At 40.1% G+C, this 15461-nt stretch overlaps 1 protein-coding gene across 2 annotated transcripts in view; it reads right to left on the reverse strand.

Annotated features, from left to right (window-relative positions):
• Window positions 1–15461, reverse strand: part of MEGF11 (multiple EGF like domains 11) — a 212833-nt gene that overhangs the window by 34663 nt on the left and 162709 nt on the right. For both annotated transcript variants that reach the window (XM_082322222.1, XM_082322223.1), the window contains exons 11-15: window positions 12390–12536; window positions 9587–9721; window positions 5298–5426; window positions 2841–2969; window positions 2016–2144 (exon numbers count right to left, since the gene is read on the reverse strand). In XM_082322222.1, the coding sequence (XP_082178348.1) occupies window positions 2016–2144; window positions 2841–2969; window positions 5298–5426; window positions 9587–9721; window positions 12390–12536 (669 nt within the window). The remainder of the gene's footprint in view (window positions 1–2015; window positions 2145–2840; window positions 2970–5297; window positions 5427–9586; window positions 9722–12389; window positions 12537–15461) is intronic.

Raw genomic sequence — 15461 nt, forward strand, 5'->3', positions numbered from 1 at the left:
TACAGAACTGAGCATCTGAATGGTTCGATTTGCTCTGCTGCTGTATTAGGATTCCTAATACAGAAGGAATTTCTACCCTATCTTTGTATTTCTATCAAAGACAAAATGATTGAATGTCCAGCTGAGAAATTTATTCATACAATTACCATGATGGGCTATTACAATAAATCTGTAGGCAGCTTACTATACTTCTTGAGGCGCTATTCAATAATAAATTGAAAGAAACAACTTCTGTCACATCTTACTTATTTCTGTGGAGAAGACGCATTATTGAATGCATGTACACTTGCTATGATTCTTTAGAATATATACTGTTTGTTTTGAGATGTGACTTCTTCTGTGTCACTGCAAATGTTTTGCATAGCATGACGATACCTTCCCAACGTCGATCTCTAAGTAACTTCTAGTAGCCAAAATTTAATATTAAGTAATGAACAGTAGCCAGTATCTGCATAATGATTTGCAGTGTGTATTAAAGTTGTATCTCTTTCTTTAATCTGCATGTCCCCAAAGAAGGTAAAATAAAATTATTACAATTAATGCTCATTCTGATATTAACCTGTAGCCTACTTAAAATGAATAAGGCCTAAATTTTTGGACTGCACCACAGAAACGATATCTGCCTTTAGGCATTTCATCTGCAATGCAGTGTGACTGCCCATTCAGCCACATTTTGAGAAGGAAGGAGTCTTAATGAAGACATACTTTTAGATTAAATAGTAGAAAACCAAATAAATGAATACATTCGTAGTTTGGATAGAAAAGAAAGCCTCGGGCTCTGTACAGAGGTCAAATTATAGACGTAGCTTCTTGTGTAAAACCTGCTATGGTGCAGTTCTACTATGGAACTTTTTAGTTTCCTCTTTTATTTACGGTTGCAGAAAGGGTGTACACAAATTCACAGTAAGTTGGCCACTTGGAGAGTTACAGTGGTGCCATATGTAATCCCCACATGAGCATGCAAATTTGGTCCTGAGATACATGCTTTGCTGAATGCAAGTATGTGCAAAAAGAAAAGATGTTCAGGAATTTAGCTGTATGTACAAATACTTTCACAAAGGTCCATGTCGTAAGCTACAGCTAAGAAGCTTTCACTTGCAAATCTAGCAGGAATGTTACCGTATTACCTTCCTGCCAAAAGAAGGAACTAAACCCTGTGGAATTAATGCCTTGGGAAGGTAAGACAGATTTCACCCTGCATTTAGAATCCAAGTTACTGTGTGAGAATTTTCTTTTGATTTACTATACTGGACAAACAAGTAATTCTTCAACTACAGCACATACAGTTTCCACTACCCTAATTCTTTGTTCTTAAAAGAAGCCATTTGGCACGGTGTGCTAAATATGCCAGCAAGACATTCACAACAATTACAGTAAGATATGCCAGTACCCTTGCAAGGTAATTGAAGTTCATTGTTAAACACTTGCTCGCTATGCAAATTAAACACGGGTCCTTCAAAAAATGGCAAGCAACTTTTTTTTCCTTGATGTGTTTTCATTGTAAAGATGAATCTTCATTTGGTCCACATCTATAGCATAACAACTTATGCAAGAAAGCCCCAATATTCCTTGGAAGGCAGAGAGCAGAAAGGACTTCTACCTTTTAACCCTTCTGTCTTCCTTCGTGCCTAGGGAAACTCGATGCTGCTGCTCTCGACAACGTTAGCAAGGCGTGATGCAGCTTGTGTTTTTCTATTAATTAGGTACAAGTGCTTTGGGAAGGCTACATCCAGGCAGCACTGAGTGCAGTGACTTGCTTTTATCTCACCTAACTTTAGGCTGGGAATGGAAAGGCCTAATTTGCAGAGGATTCACTATATTACTTTATGCTTAAACAGACTGTCCAGCTTTCCAGAGATGCCTTCTTCTCCCTATGGATTATATAAGGTGCCTGGGGTTACTGTCTTGCTGACAACACCAACTCATTTAAGAGTCTATTTCTGCAAAAAATTCTGAAATACACCACCACCCCCCGCCCTGGAGAAACAGAAAAATGAAGTCATGTTGCTACTTACTTTGCTCACATTGTTTGCCTGTAAATCCAGTCCTGCACGTGCACTGGCCAGTGATGTGGTCACAGTCCGCCCCGTTCTGACACTGACAAACATTGGCACAGTTTTTTCCATAAAAAGCAGCTGGGCAACCTTTCAGGAATCAGAATAAGGAAAGACTAAGAAATAAGCTGAAACACAAACTCAGATGCGTTATCAGCACAAAATATATAGGCCTATAAATCTACGGATTTTCAGCCTCTGTATATTTAATCACATTTATTTGATCATCTAAATGCAGAGATACTACGAAAGCCAATTTTCTTGAAGTGGTGTTTCTCATATCTTACAGAATTGCCTCTTAAGTGTTTCAGAAGAATGAAAACTTGACCCATCTCTACAAACTGCATTTTCAAGAAGTGAAAGAAAATGGCTAAACAGAAACAGGCCAGAGATCAATCAATTACTTGCAAATGAAAGCACCTTCTTAAAAGGCTCGCCAGAATTTGATCTCCACTTTCGTACAGTTTGGCAGTAGTAGGATGAGAAATCTCAAACATTTTCCTAAATCAGACCACATATACTGGGGCTTTAACAAGCAGGGACATAGACTGTGCAAATTCTGAAAATGAATCAATAACCTAAATGATCGGTCCCTCCTTTATCGAGTGCCAAAGGCATGAAAAGCCTTGAAAAGCTTCAGGACTATTTTCTTCGGGGTGGCGTGAAGTTACCACAAGTAAGAAGCAGGTGGTTTAACAGGGAAACTGCAATACTTGGAAGAGACACGAGGTAGCAGCACATACTGTGACAGATTCCCTGGCACGACAGTGTCTCTGAAAGGCTTACGCTGAGTGCAGTAGAGCCCGGTCCAACCGTGAGTACATCTACATTCTCCATCGTAAGGGCTGCACATTGCTCCGTTGTGGCAGTTGCATGAATGAAAGCAATCAGGGCCCCAAAAACCAGTGGGACAAGCTATGAAAATAAAAAAGATTTGTCAGCTGACAAAAAAAGCAATGATACTGTGTTAGTGCTGCGGAGGAACAGCTATAAAGGGAGAACCTGTGAGACACCAGCAAAGGCAGAACTTCGCATTGCAGAGCTTGGCATCGCTGCAGCGACTCCCTGACAGTGACCGGTTCTTCCAAGCCAACGATCGCTTTAGAAACCCAGGTGCCAACCTGCAACCTCACCCACGCTGTCGAGCCCTGGCACGAGGGATTCTTCCCCGGGTCGGCCAGGTGGCAGGATCAGGTCTGTGCTGTGTTTGTGCACTGAGAACCACTGAAAGAGCGACCCTCGAGACTACATTACCCTAAGTGCTGTAGCCACTCTCCCTGCCTTACCGGCATTATCTGTGAAGACAGTTTAGACAGAGTTTTAAGATATCGAGGTAATTTAATTTTCTTTTTGATATTCTGGAATTCTTGCATAATAAAGCACAGCTATTCATGGCTTACTTTTGCCATGCAATCAACTACTAAAATTACCACATTCATTTGAAGCATAGAGTGCTACTCAAATTACGTAAAAAGGTAAAGGAAACTTCTTACAGTATGAATTCCCATCCACAAAATCAGATTGCTTTTGTTGATGGGGCTAATATTAAATTAAAATCTCCAGGTCTATTATATATTTCAACAAGTACAATATTAATACGTTTTCAAAAGTTATTTTAAGCCTCCCTCCAAAAATGAATGCAGTAAGTTACAGTTATTAGTGCCAGACTAAAAGATCCAAAATGATGATAACCCTTCAATATAACAACTATATTTTTGCTTTAAAAAGCACTTTCCATTGCTTCCTATTAAAGACATGAATTAATAAGGCATGGTTCCAGGAAACCTGAAAGTACAGAAACCGTGCCTATTTCCATGTATGCCATTGGCTCCAATTCGGACGATAAATGCAAGTTTCTGGCATGTGACAGACATCTCTAAAGCCAGAATGAATAGCAAAAAAACCCTGCCGTGACGTAAATCAAACAAAAGGTCACTGAACTCACACAGTGTAAAGCTGAACAGGATCTGACCTAAAGCATTCGTGCCATAAGCAACCAGAAATACTTTTACAATGCCTTTGTAAGCCAGAGCTGCAGGGTCTGTTAGTGTCTCCAGAACTGGCTCTGGAGTTGGAGCTAAAATTATCTCCTTTGCAGCTCTGTCTCTCGGTCATTCCAGGTAAACTGGTGCGCAGGGAGGTCCGACCGAAACAGCTCGGTACTGGACTCGGGTACGCGAGGCCAGGTTCTGACGGGAGCCTGGTGCGAGGCCAGGTTCCCGTTGGGAGATTTACACTTTCTTTACAAGAAGGTAACTGCGCAAACAGCCAGGTTCCCACTTTGTTCATCCAAAATACAAAGTAGCTATCGCCAGGTCCTTCTGCTTGCTAAACTGGAAATTGTTGCTGCTGAACTGGCCTGCCTCACTCAGTAAGAAAAAACATTTTTTTTCAAGGTTAACAGAAACTAACAGTCATTTCCCAATTACATGGCTAAATATAATGAGGAATCTGTGGAGCTTTCTGTCTTTTTTCCTTTTTTTTTTTTTCTGTTTTTGAGTGACAGCAATATTCTGCCTGTGGAAGACACACAATAAAAGCAAAATTACAGCCGTCTGTTTTTATCCGATTCCTACTTTATCACTTGAAGTTTAATATATTTTACTCTGGAATGCTGTCTAATATGCTAGTTGTATCCTGAATATGAAGTAACATTTCTGAATGATAGGATATTGCTTCCCTCTGTGATCTATCTTCAATTAAGGGATGCTCTCAGGAAATGACACTTTGGGATCAGCAAATGCCAATCTTCTACCTGGGCAATTTTCAAGAAGAAATCCTCCATCCCTCCAAGCCCACATTGACTTTTACAATTAAATTACATTTAATGGAAATATTTCAGCTGCCTAATTTCTCAATTCTGGGGGCTTGGTACATGAAAACATTTACTGGTTAATAATTTCTAATGTAATAGCTGAAAGAAAATCATTTCAAAAAATAAATAAAAGGGAATCCAGCTAGAAATTAAAAGGGAGCGTGGAGCTTTCTTTTCTGATAAGAGCTTGTGACCTCCCTTTCCTGCAATAGAAACTAGTAACGGCTTCTGCAAATTCCAAATGCAGAAACTAATTCAAGCCAAAGCTAACTTAGATTAATTAAAAGAAATAAGCTATGAAGAGAGTAAGGCACTGGCTGCTGTAATACTTCAGGGATTTCCCCAGAATCTGTCTTTAACTTTCAAAAACACTAAACAGGAAAATATGTTATTTTAAAGCGGAGGTGGAAAAATAACAGTTTGCTTACTCTGAGAGCAGTCCGTGCCTATCCAGCCTGGAAAACACTGACACGATCCATCGATAGGATTGCACGTCCCATTCTCGGTGCACTGACAGGCCTCGGCACAGTTCTTCCCGTATTTTCCACTGGGACAGACTGTGAAAATATAAGGCAGTTTACCGAAGGCTCTTCATAATGAATATGAGGAAGTCATAGGACTTAACATTTAGCAATTAGAGATAAAAGTAATTACAACATTTTTCTTTGCTGAAGCCAAATGGGCACAATTCTTCTGGAAAGAAGGAAAAGGCAGAAAGTATTCAAGTCCGTTTTGTTTGCTTACATCCCGGGCATAAAAACAACAGGAAAAAGTTGTCTTGAAATCCATTTTTCTGCTGGAAAATGAATCTAATATAGTTAGAAGATTACAATTATTGAAGTGCATTATGGAAGGATGAATAGAGGAGAGACAAAACAGGGAACAGGGGTTATTGGGAGAGGAAGAGAACAATAAAGCTGAGAAGAATTCAAAGAGTAGTAGCAAACACAGGTAAAAGTGTCTAGAAGGGATTGATCTGGGGACTCGGCCAAGGGGGTCCCTTGGTGCAAACACTGAAATACGGATCTGCGCTGGCTCAGAAGATTACGACTTCAACAATGAGAACAAGAAAAATAGGAAAGGAACATTTTAGGCTAAATATCAGCCGAGCGAAGAAGCCTCAAGAAGATGAAGAACAATGGGGACTCTTACTTTCAGGTCTGTCACTAGAGCCTAATACCCTTGTATTGTAAAACTGATAATGACAGTAATAATGGACCAAAAGCCGCAAAGCTGACCACCTGGTACGATGGCCTGCTGCACTAGCCATGGGTATTGTAGTAGGAGGCCAGTGCCCATGAATGGCTGGTGGCAGATAAGCTTGCAAGGAGAGACTGAAAGAGCTGCAGTCCTTGCCCCTGCTATCCCACCAGCACCACAAAATGCATCATGCCTCATGCGGCACTGCGCTATGGGGTATGCCAGAGCACCCACCTCCTCACTGTCCTGATTCCTTCTGGATCAAATGGTGGTGAGAGACGGAGGTGCCTTTTGCTACTAAATACCCTAGGCTTCGCTGAAGATCAGCTTTCAGCGATGTTGGTGGGAGGCAGGCTCCCAGCATCTCACAGAATCAAATCATGCAAGTGGAGAGCAGACCAAGAGCAAGACTGCCACTTCCATAAGTATTTTTACCATATAAGTCTGGAGAAAGACTACTCCCACAAATAAAGCACATACATCCAATTGCTGAAATGTCATGCTTGTCTTTTGGCATCCAGCCACCTATTCATCTCCAGCACCCCTTGCTGTAGCAAGTGTTCGATTAGGTCGCAAATGATGGTTTCCATGCATTATAGATGTGTTTAACTGAGAGCTGTTAAACAGATATGTTGCATCCTGACAAAAATCAGGGTCTATTCCTGTTGATCCACCTACTTTACCCCTGAAGTTGGAAGAAAAGAAACTATAATTTTTTTTTAGATTCATCTTATAACAGCCTAGGCACAGTGACATAAAACTAATAGACACGTAGAACCTCCCACCAAATTATTGGAAATCTTTAACGTTAAAGTTGATGGAAAGCTCTGCTCAGTAATGAATGAAATGTTTAATTTCTGTGCTCTTATTGGCTGTGTTCCCTGACAAAAACAGATGTATTTTCAAAACAAGATAAAACATACAGTCCATCTTTGCAAAGAATGTAACAAATGGAACTGGACTTGTATCCTGGTAAATAATAGTGGTGTCAAAAAAGTGATTAAGGCACTTCCCTGAATTATGCAACTGTTTTACCACCTCAGCCATTCTCACTTTCTCATATGTAGTCTCTGAAGGTGACCTCAATCTATCCTGACCGTGAATCAGCCACAGATTGAAATCCTGAGCTGTGATTCATTTGCTTTTATACAATATGCCATCCTCAACTCTTACTATGGCAGAAACCTATGGCATACTATTGTTTTCTGCGTGCATTTCTATATACTACGGACTTATCTGTAGGAGCGGATGAAGTTGATTTTGGCTTTCAAATTATGTGCTAAACAGAATAGTTCTCTACCTGAAAAGAGATAAAACTAAACACAATATACAGACACAATGAAAAGAACAATACACAGACACAAAGAGAAAGATAGAGAAGGAAAGAAAAGCCCTCATATCACAGAAAAGGCAAAAACTAAAATGATCTGTCAGCCTAGGTTCTCATACATGCTATGCCATTATTCAGTTCCAATGTTTTATATAGAGGAGTTCAATGCAATATTTTTATTGCATCTTTAAGATGGAGATAGATAGCATCACTTAAATGAAGACCGGATTTTTTATATGTACAAAAAGTAGTTCTCAAAAGACTGACTTAAAATAGGAGCTGATTTCCACTGCAACATGGAATACTAATGAATCAGGAAAAGATTTGTGATCCAAACACTGGTGCTGACAAAGGCAACAGGTCATACTTTATAAAAGAAATGCTTCGGTTCCGCACAGTGAGAGCTAGCAGAGGGGTTCCTACCGTCTGAGCACCTCTTGTCTCTGTGAAATAGTATGATGCCCTCCAGAATGTCAACACAGAAGGATTACAAACCCCATCCTGCCAAAATGGGTGTTCTCATTAATTTAAGTAACCTGCTTGTGACTCTCTTGTGAAGATGTGACGTCCAAATACGAGCACTTTTTCCAATGTCTCAAACATTTTTAAACAAAGCTGTAAAGTAAGGACTAACACTGCTTTCTTCAGGAGCAAGCTGATTGTGCAATGCAGATAGAGATGTTAATTAGCTATAAAAGCTCTGAAGTGGGACTCCGAAAGCCCCTGTGGGATGTCAGGTGTGTTCTAGCAGCGATAACAAGTTGTTATCAATCCATCTTGCTACCTGATTGTGAAAGATATTCATAAAACAGCTGCTTAGTTGTTTGCTGCTCAGAATCCTTAGCACAACCATGTCAACCTGTGCGCTTTCGGAGGTTACACAGCACCTCACATGCACGTGCTGCTGATGGAAGAATGTTCCCGCTGCCAGAAAAGAGACGGCACAAGGAGATGAAAATTCAAAAGTGAAATCTTCGTTTCACATTTTTCTAATGGAAAACTTTAATTAGCATTTTTCTTTTTACAAAATAAAGTTACATGCTAACTCATTATGACAAACTGCAACACAAATTGATTTTAATTAGGACATGAATATTTTAAAATTAATTTGCTGGATAGATCAACATTTCAAAGTAAAACCAGAAGTGCTGAACATCTGAGCAAAAATAAAATAGTTTTCTTAAGAGGATAATTAGCCCTGCTTACGCTTTGAAATCTGGCTAACTTTTCACATAAAATGGACAAATTCACCAAAATATGTTCATTTTAATAAATTAATTGGTATAATGTTTAGTTGACTATACAGCACAGGAGAAAGAAAACGTGGTTATACTTAATCTATGTTTAATGCTTTTGCATAAGTGCTGTCTGCAATTTCTAACTTACTGAAAGCAGGTCATTAAAAAGTGTCAGTTCAATTTTTACAGGGATGGTGACTTCACAAGGGCAGCAGCCATTACAAATAATCTCTTTTAAATCTGTGTGTAGAAAATACCCACAGTAGTATGCAATAACTGAGACTCTGCAGAACACTGTAATGATTTTGTGGACATTTTTAGGATAAAACTGAAAACGAAACCTGTGGTTAAAAGTGGACTAACTTTCAAAGGTACAGAAAGGTGATGGACATTTGGGGGAGCTGAAGCTACTCTTCCCCTGTGAAAATCAACTCACTTCCCTTGCCTCATTGCAAATTTTTCTGTCTCCTGCACTTGTGTTTGGGTGCGCATGGTTTTAGCTATTCCCAGTCAGGTCCTAGACAGTGTAAATAAGGTTCCATGCATTAACTGGGTGTTTGGGCTTGTGTACCTGAGCTGGCCTTTACCTCCTGCTGAAAAGAGTGCATGAAGGTGCCATCGACATTTAGGATATGGCAGGCTTAGCAGAAAGGAAAATGAAGCCAGTGGATAGCTGATTGATATATTTTTACAGCAGGTGTCTCACTCCATATTCATTTCAATACAGAGCAGCAGACCTGTTTTATTTATGAAAGCAGGAGCACATCATATTTACAAAAGGGTGACTAAGTACCTATTTGTGTTTTCCCTCTGAAGTAAGGAATTTCTTGTGATCTAAACTGCTGAAACAAGGAAGAAAGGCAGGAACCATGTAACCGGTCTTGCTGCAAAGTCACAGACACAGAAACTTAGGAAAGGAGGTGGCATTTGGGGGTCTTGGGCTCCGTACCTTGGTTGCAGAGGGCGCCAAAGAATCCAGGCAAGCAATCGCAGTGTCCTGACACGTGGTGACAAGGCCCGCTGCTGTGCACGCACTGAGGGCATGGCTGACTGCAGTGGTGTCCATAAAAGCCAGGGGGACAAACTGAAGACAAAACAAAATAAGCTGTCACAGGTTTTCGGAAGATTTCTCATTGCTGAGAGCTTGAGAATTCTCTCTCTGTCTTAATTCCAAACCAATATTTCTTAATTTATAAAAACACAGTTTTGTGAACAGCTGAAATTACAAAGCCTGTTGGATTATTCCATGTCTAATAAAGTGGGAGCTCTGAGTAAAACTGCTCCTGTGGTTCAAACATTCAGACCATCCTACCTCATGTAAGTCCTTGGCTATTTAATAATACAGCGGAGCTCTCTCAGCAGCCTTTCTCTCTCAAGACACTAATTGGAGTCTCTCTAGCCTGCTCCAGCTAAACTCTTTTACAAAACATGGGAGTTTAAGATGTTCAAGACCTCATAGCCCACTGGCAGATATGGTTAATAACACGTATTCCAAAGCTTTTAATATAGGTAGGAAGAGAAACACTCACACACGTACAGACAACAGAAACTCAGAATGCCGTTTCCTGTGGAAATTAAGCTAAGAAATCAGAGAAGGTGTATTAGGAAACTCTCAATATTTTACATCTAAACAACCATGTCAAAAGCTGATTTCTAAACGTATTAGGTGCAATACCTGTGTTCAATTGGGACAGGCAGTTTATACATGCCATTGCAGGAGCAGCAGCCATCAGTGAAGAACAGAATCTAAAAATGGTAATTATGGTAACAGCATATAAAATCACCTAATTTGCATCAGTAATCACACCGGATAGCTGAGTAAACTTGTCATGAACTGTGTGCTTAATTTGCTTAAAACCTGAATTGAAATTATTATGGAACTTGTACATAAGGTATAGTGCCAAGATTATGGCTCAGTATCTCTTATAAACGCGTATTGTCGCTTCTAAGCACATGTAGAATGAAAAACCATCCGCTGTCCAAACATTCACTGTGATAGATAAGCACAAAGAAATGTTAAATTGCAGTGAGTAACTGTAAAAATGACTTTATATGTTTTTATTTTTACTCCTGTGATTCTCTGTTATATAGTTCTGCCTCAGTGGTTACTATATCATGTCCGTTCTGTTTTTTCACTGAATGAGAATTTTTCTCTTGGTCCGTACGTTCACAGAGGGTGTCAGGTTCTTACACTACTGCAGATTTCCAGCTGGAACTTAGCTGGCAGGTTTGTTGATGATGCATTAGCTATAAAACAACCTGGATCATTCCTGGGGACATTTCTGCAGGCCCAGGAGCAGTAAACTATCCCGGTGTCTCATGTAACCCTGATTACAGACACAGAACAAGCTGGCTGGGTATCATCTTCAGTACTGCCCTTTACAGGCTAAATTCTGTTCCTAAATGAATTTCCAAGAGAAAAATGGCAATGATTCTGAGAGCAAACTTAGCAGGCTAAAGCTACCTTCACCTACAAAGTGTCCTCTTCACCAGGTAGTCTTGAGCCTGAATCTCACAGGAGAGATGGGAGCAAGCTGAACTCCCTGGCCATATATTGAAGAGAGGCATTTCAGCGACACGAAGCAATAGCAGAAGCATCCACAGAACCCCTCTGCTGTCATCCCAGTGGGGAGGAAAATGTCTCCCCGTGAGGTCCTCAGCAAATGTCCTCAGGGAGCAGCCTGATTAGTGGAGTTGCAAGCTGGGGACATGGTTTGCCTCTTGTAGCCTACATGCCATCAGCTGATAAAACTAAGCTGTTTTTTTTTAATCTCAGAAAGGTCAGAAACTATTAACTTCTGGAAGTTTCGCACTCTTAGGGTTTCAAATTTGTAAAACAATTTCTTCCCCAATTCCCTGAAGCTCTGAGCACCACACTTTAGCCTTGGAGAGCAGTTTTACAGCTATATAGATATGCTGAAGCACCTGGAAATTGGGGTTTATAATGGAAATGCTTATAGGCCATTAACTACAGCAGTGCTAGAGGTCATTGTTATAATGGCTTTAAATAAAAACTGTCACCTACAAATTATTTTTAGAGATGAGTGTGTTCTGGTGTCAAGTGTAACTGGTGAAATCAAAGGGGATATATGAACTGGGCATGCGGAGTGCCTTACAGGAAGAACAAGAGCTGCTGCAGAAAAGAAAGACAAATCCATTTCTTGTTTACACAGGAAGAAGGTTGCGTGTAGTTTGGATCAGTGAATAAGGGTCCCTAAGGGGCAAATGCAGCTTCCCAGATAAAGCAAATGAGAGGATTTTTATCTCCTTGGCACATTTTAATATGCAGCAGCAGAGCATCAGACAGGAGCTATTTCAGACTGCTGTGTTTCTTTTTCTGGCAAATAAGAAAACATTGTCTTGTTATTTTGATAGCCAGTGCTCATCCACTTGTCATTATGTGATGGGTCGTAGCTGACTCTTTAATAGGCATCCTATAGTTCACCACCACTTAACTGTAAATCTGTTTTTGCCCAGATCCTGCCAACTTTGGTATGTAAAGGTGTTGCTCCTTCTTTCAGGTCACCTGTGAGCTCCAGGTGCTGTGGAAGGCCAGAAGAAGAAACACAAGGCACGACTCAATGCAGTAGAGTGTTGACCTCTTGATCAAGCAGCATGTTTTAGGCTAGCTTTTGCGCTTAGGATGTCATGAGCTAAAGCAGCTCAGAAACCTGTGGCTCTGTCTGTCTGGTGTCATAAATGAGCATTTCTACCTGCTTTGCTTCTGCCACCACATGTATGGAAAATCTTACTTCTCTGGCACAAGGGTCCTCTGTATCCTGGCGCACAGTCACAGGTGCCATCCTCTGGGGAGCAGGATCCCCCGTTCTCACAGTTACAGGAGATGGAGCAGTTTGGTCCCCAGCGGCCCTGGGTGCATATATTGTCGCAGTGGATGCCTAAAGACGTAAAGGCACACGTTAGGTTTCACGCAGTTTACTCTGCTCATTGATCAAAGAAATGTTTGACTGGACTGATATCTCACAGTACATCACAGAGCAAACAAGGGAGCGTGGAAAGGAAATAGCTATCCTTTTATCTGCTTAATAAAGTGAAAATTAAGAAAATGCCAGAGAGGTGAATTCTGTAGGTGTTAGTGGGCTCCTGTTCAGTCCTTAGCACCATTATAGAAACTCTGCATGTCATCTGAGAGATGAAGGTCAGGAATTGCTTTAAAGTCACAAAATATCTCAAATAACTGGTCTGGAAATATGCAGTTGATTGAAGCCTGATTACCTAACTATTGTGAATTGGAAGACCAAAAAAAGAAAAATCAGGATTCTGCAAAAACACGTCCAGTATTTGGATTCTTGAACGCATGTCAATCCACTTCTCTGCTGCACATTGTTCGCTTCCTGGCTTAAAGCACCGTGCTCTGGGTTGTTATGCTCATACCCCACAGCCACCCAGAGCTCTCCGAGTTCTGTGTTAATGAACCGAGTTCTGATCTAGCAAGTGGCCATATGTGGGCACAGGCTGATCATTTGCATGTTAAATGGAGACTGAGACCTGCCAATCCAGCTCCCAGTGATTCCCAGGGTTGTTGTCTGATATTTATTATTATGAAAAGCAAAGCTTGGAAACACTGAAAGAAGCACACAGCCAGAAAGCTTAACATGGGGCTTCTGGCATTGTTTCAACTGGTTTTGTTTTAAGTGGTGACTTTTAAAAACAACCTTGTGCTGTGGCTTGTCACATATAAATGTAATCTAAGGATTTGATCCTGCACACCATTCCTTGTCCGAGAGGCTCTTACTCCACTGGGGTAAGGCAGTACCAATACCTGCAATTAGCAGAGCTATTTGCGTGATCAAGAGCTCCTTGGATTGAAAAAGGTTTGCAGGATCATGAACTAAGAGAGACATTAAGCACTGCCAGCATTAGCAGCAGCACACTGTAGGTACTGATAACAACAGAAAAAATGAGTCACAGACTGGCTTGAAAATTTTCCTAACGACATTACCACACCGGGTGCCTTACAACCGCGCCACCAAGATTTGATGGTATACACATGCCCTAGCTAGACTTTCAACATGAAGAGGTTCTTTATCATCCATGCACATGTCCCCACTGCATAATGGGATAAATGCAGACAAGGGCTCTGAGAGCCCCAGCCGCAGCCAGAGGTTGGATTAGTGCATCGCTGAGGAGAAATACAATCCCAAGTAATTTCTTCCACCTCTGATAACTTCATCTGGATGCTACAGGTAATGGACTATTTGTGAAGCTGTGATCTGTACAGTCACCAAACTTTGAGGATTATTAAATCAGCTAAAAGTCATTATAAACACACTTACAGTGCAGTTTCAAGTTGGTTTTATAAATCTCTGAAGTTAATACAGTAAGAAATACTGCAGAGCCAAAATTCCCTTTTCTGAAGATTAATCACACAATTATAATGTCCCTTCCTAGAAAATCTTAACCAAGTCTGGCAAAAGTACAGTTTGAAATGGGGTTTCTAGTAATACATGATCATAGCTTTATTTATAAAGAGGCACGGTCCATGCTGTAGAGCTTAATAAAAAACACATTAAAATACAGTAAAAACATAATACAAGCTCAATCCCTTAATATCTAAGTAAATAAATCTGAAAAAAGGAATGCAAAAAGAGACAAGGAACGTTTGTATCAGTAAAATCAAGAAAAATAATTATTTTCATACAATATCTTCCCTACTCCCTTCGAAATCAGATATATCCTCGGATTACTTAAACAGTAAATGCTTTGTGTGTGCATTTCTGCAATACATCTACAGTACTCTAATTAAAAAGTCACACAATAAATCATAAATAAATAAATGCATTTCATATTTATACATACATATATATGATCATTTATAGTTTTGAGAGTCTCAGCGCGAGCCCCCAGAAATGAAATTCAGGCACAAATGGAGAAAAATGTGTATCTTTTCCTCCTGGCTGCAGCATTAAAAATACAATTCTCTCATTGTGAACGGGCTATTTATAAACGGAGACAATTAAACAGCATTATTTCTTTTCTGTTTTGGCAAAGTTTGGGGAAGAATGACATTGACTCCTTGCTCTTGAAAGGTGGCTGAATTAGAATGCCATGGCTGTTCTTTGCAGCAGCAAAGTCCTTCCTTTAGTAATGAATAATGAGGGATGTCTTCCCGCTCCTAACGAAGGCAATGAGTCATTGTGAAGCCAATTGTTGCAACGCAATGTAAAGGGGGGAAAAGGAAACCTTCTAGAAGACACCGATACCCATTACAGCAGTTATTTATTTATAAATTTTCAGAAGACAACCGAGAAGGTGCCGCAATCAATTTTTATTACTTTATATTACTCTAAGTTAATTCTCATGGAAGACTTCATTTTTGGAGGCTCCTACACACATTGAATTGCAAATGTAAATGAGAAGTTAAAATTGCATCTGGACATGCATGTCTTATGGAATTGTGCTAAAAAAAAGCACCTTAATCCTACAATTCCCTAACTTGACAGCATATGAAGGGGGAGTCCATCCCTCCCAGCTACTTCAGAATCGGGAGTCAGTGAAGCAGCAAGCTTCTTTAACGTAAAACTTTAATATTTACGTAGGAACTTGCTGATCAACATTTCCGATTGATAAGCAATTAGTTTTCAATTTCCAGAAATATAAAAATGCTGAAGTTGACACATCTTTATTATTTCATGTTACAACCACAGATTCCTAATGTATGAACAAATTCCTTGCTTCACAAGCATGATGTAGAAATTAGAAAGACAACTATCAGAAGAAGGAGTCCTTGAAGCTGCAGGAAGCAGTTCTATACATAAGCTCTATTGCCTAGATACCAGGAAATTATCTTATTGCCTGAGGCT

The sequence above is a fragment of the Platalea leucorodia genome, assembly GCF_965183815.1.
Source record: "Platalea leucorodia genome assembly, chromosome: 9".
Taxonomy (NCBI): domain Eukaryota; kingdom Metazoa; phylum Chordata; class Aves; order Pelecaniformes; family Threskiornithidae; genus Platalea; species Platalea leucorodia.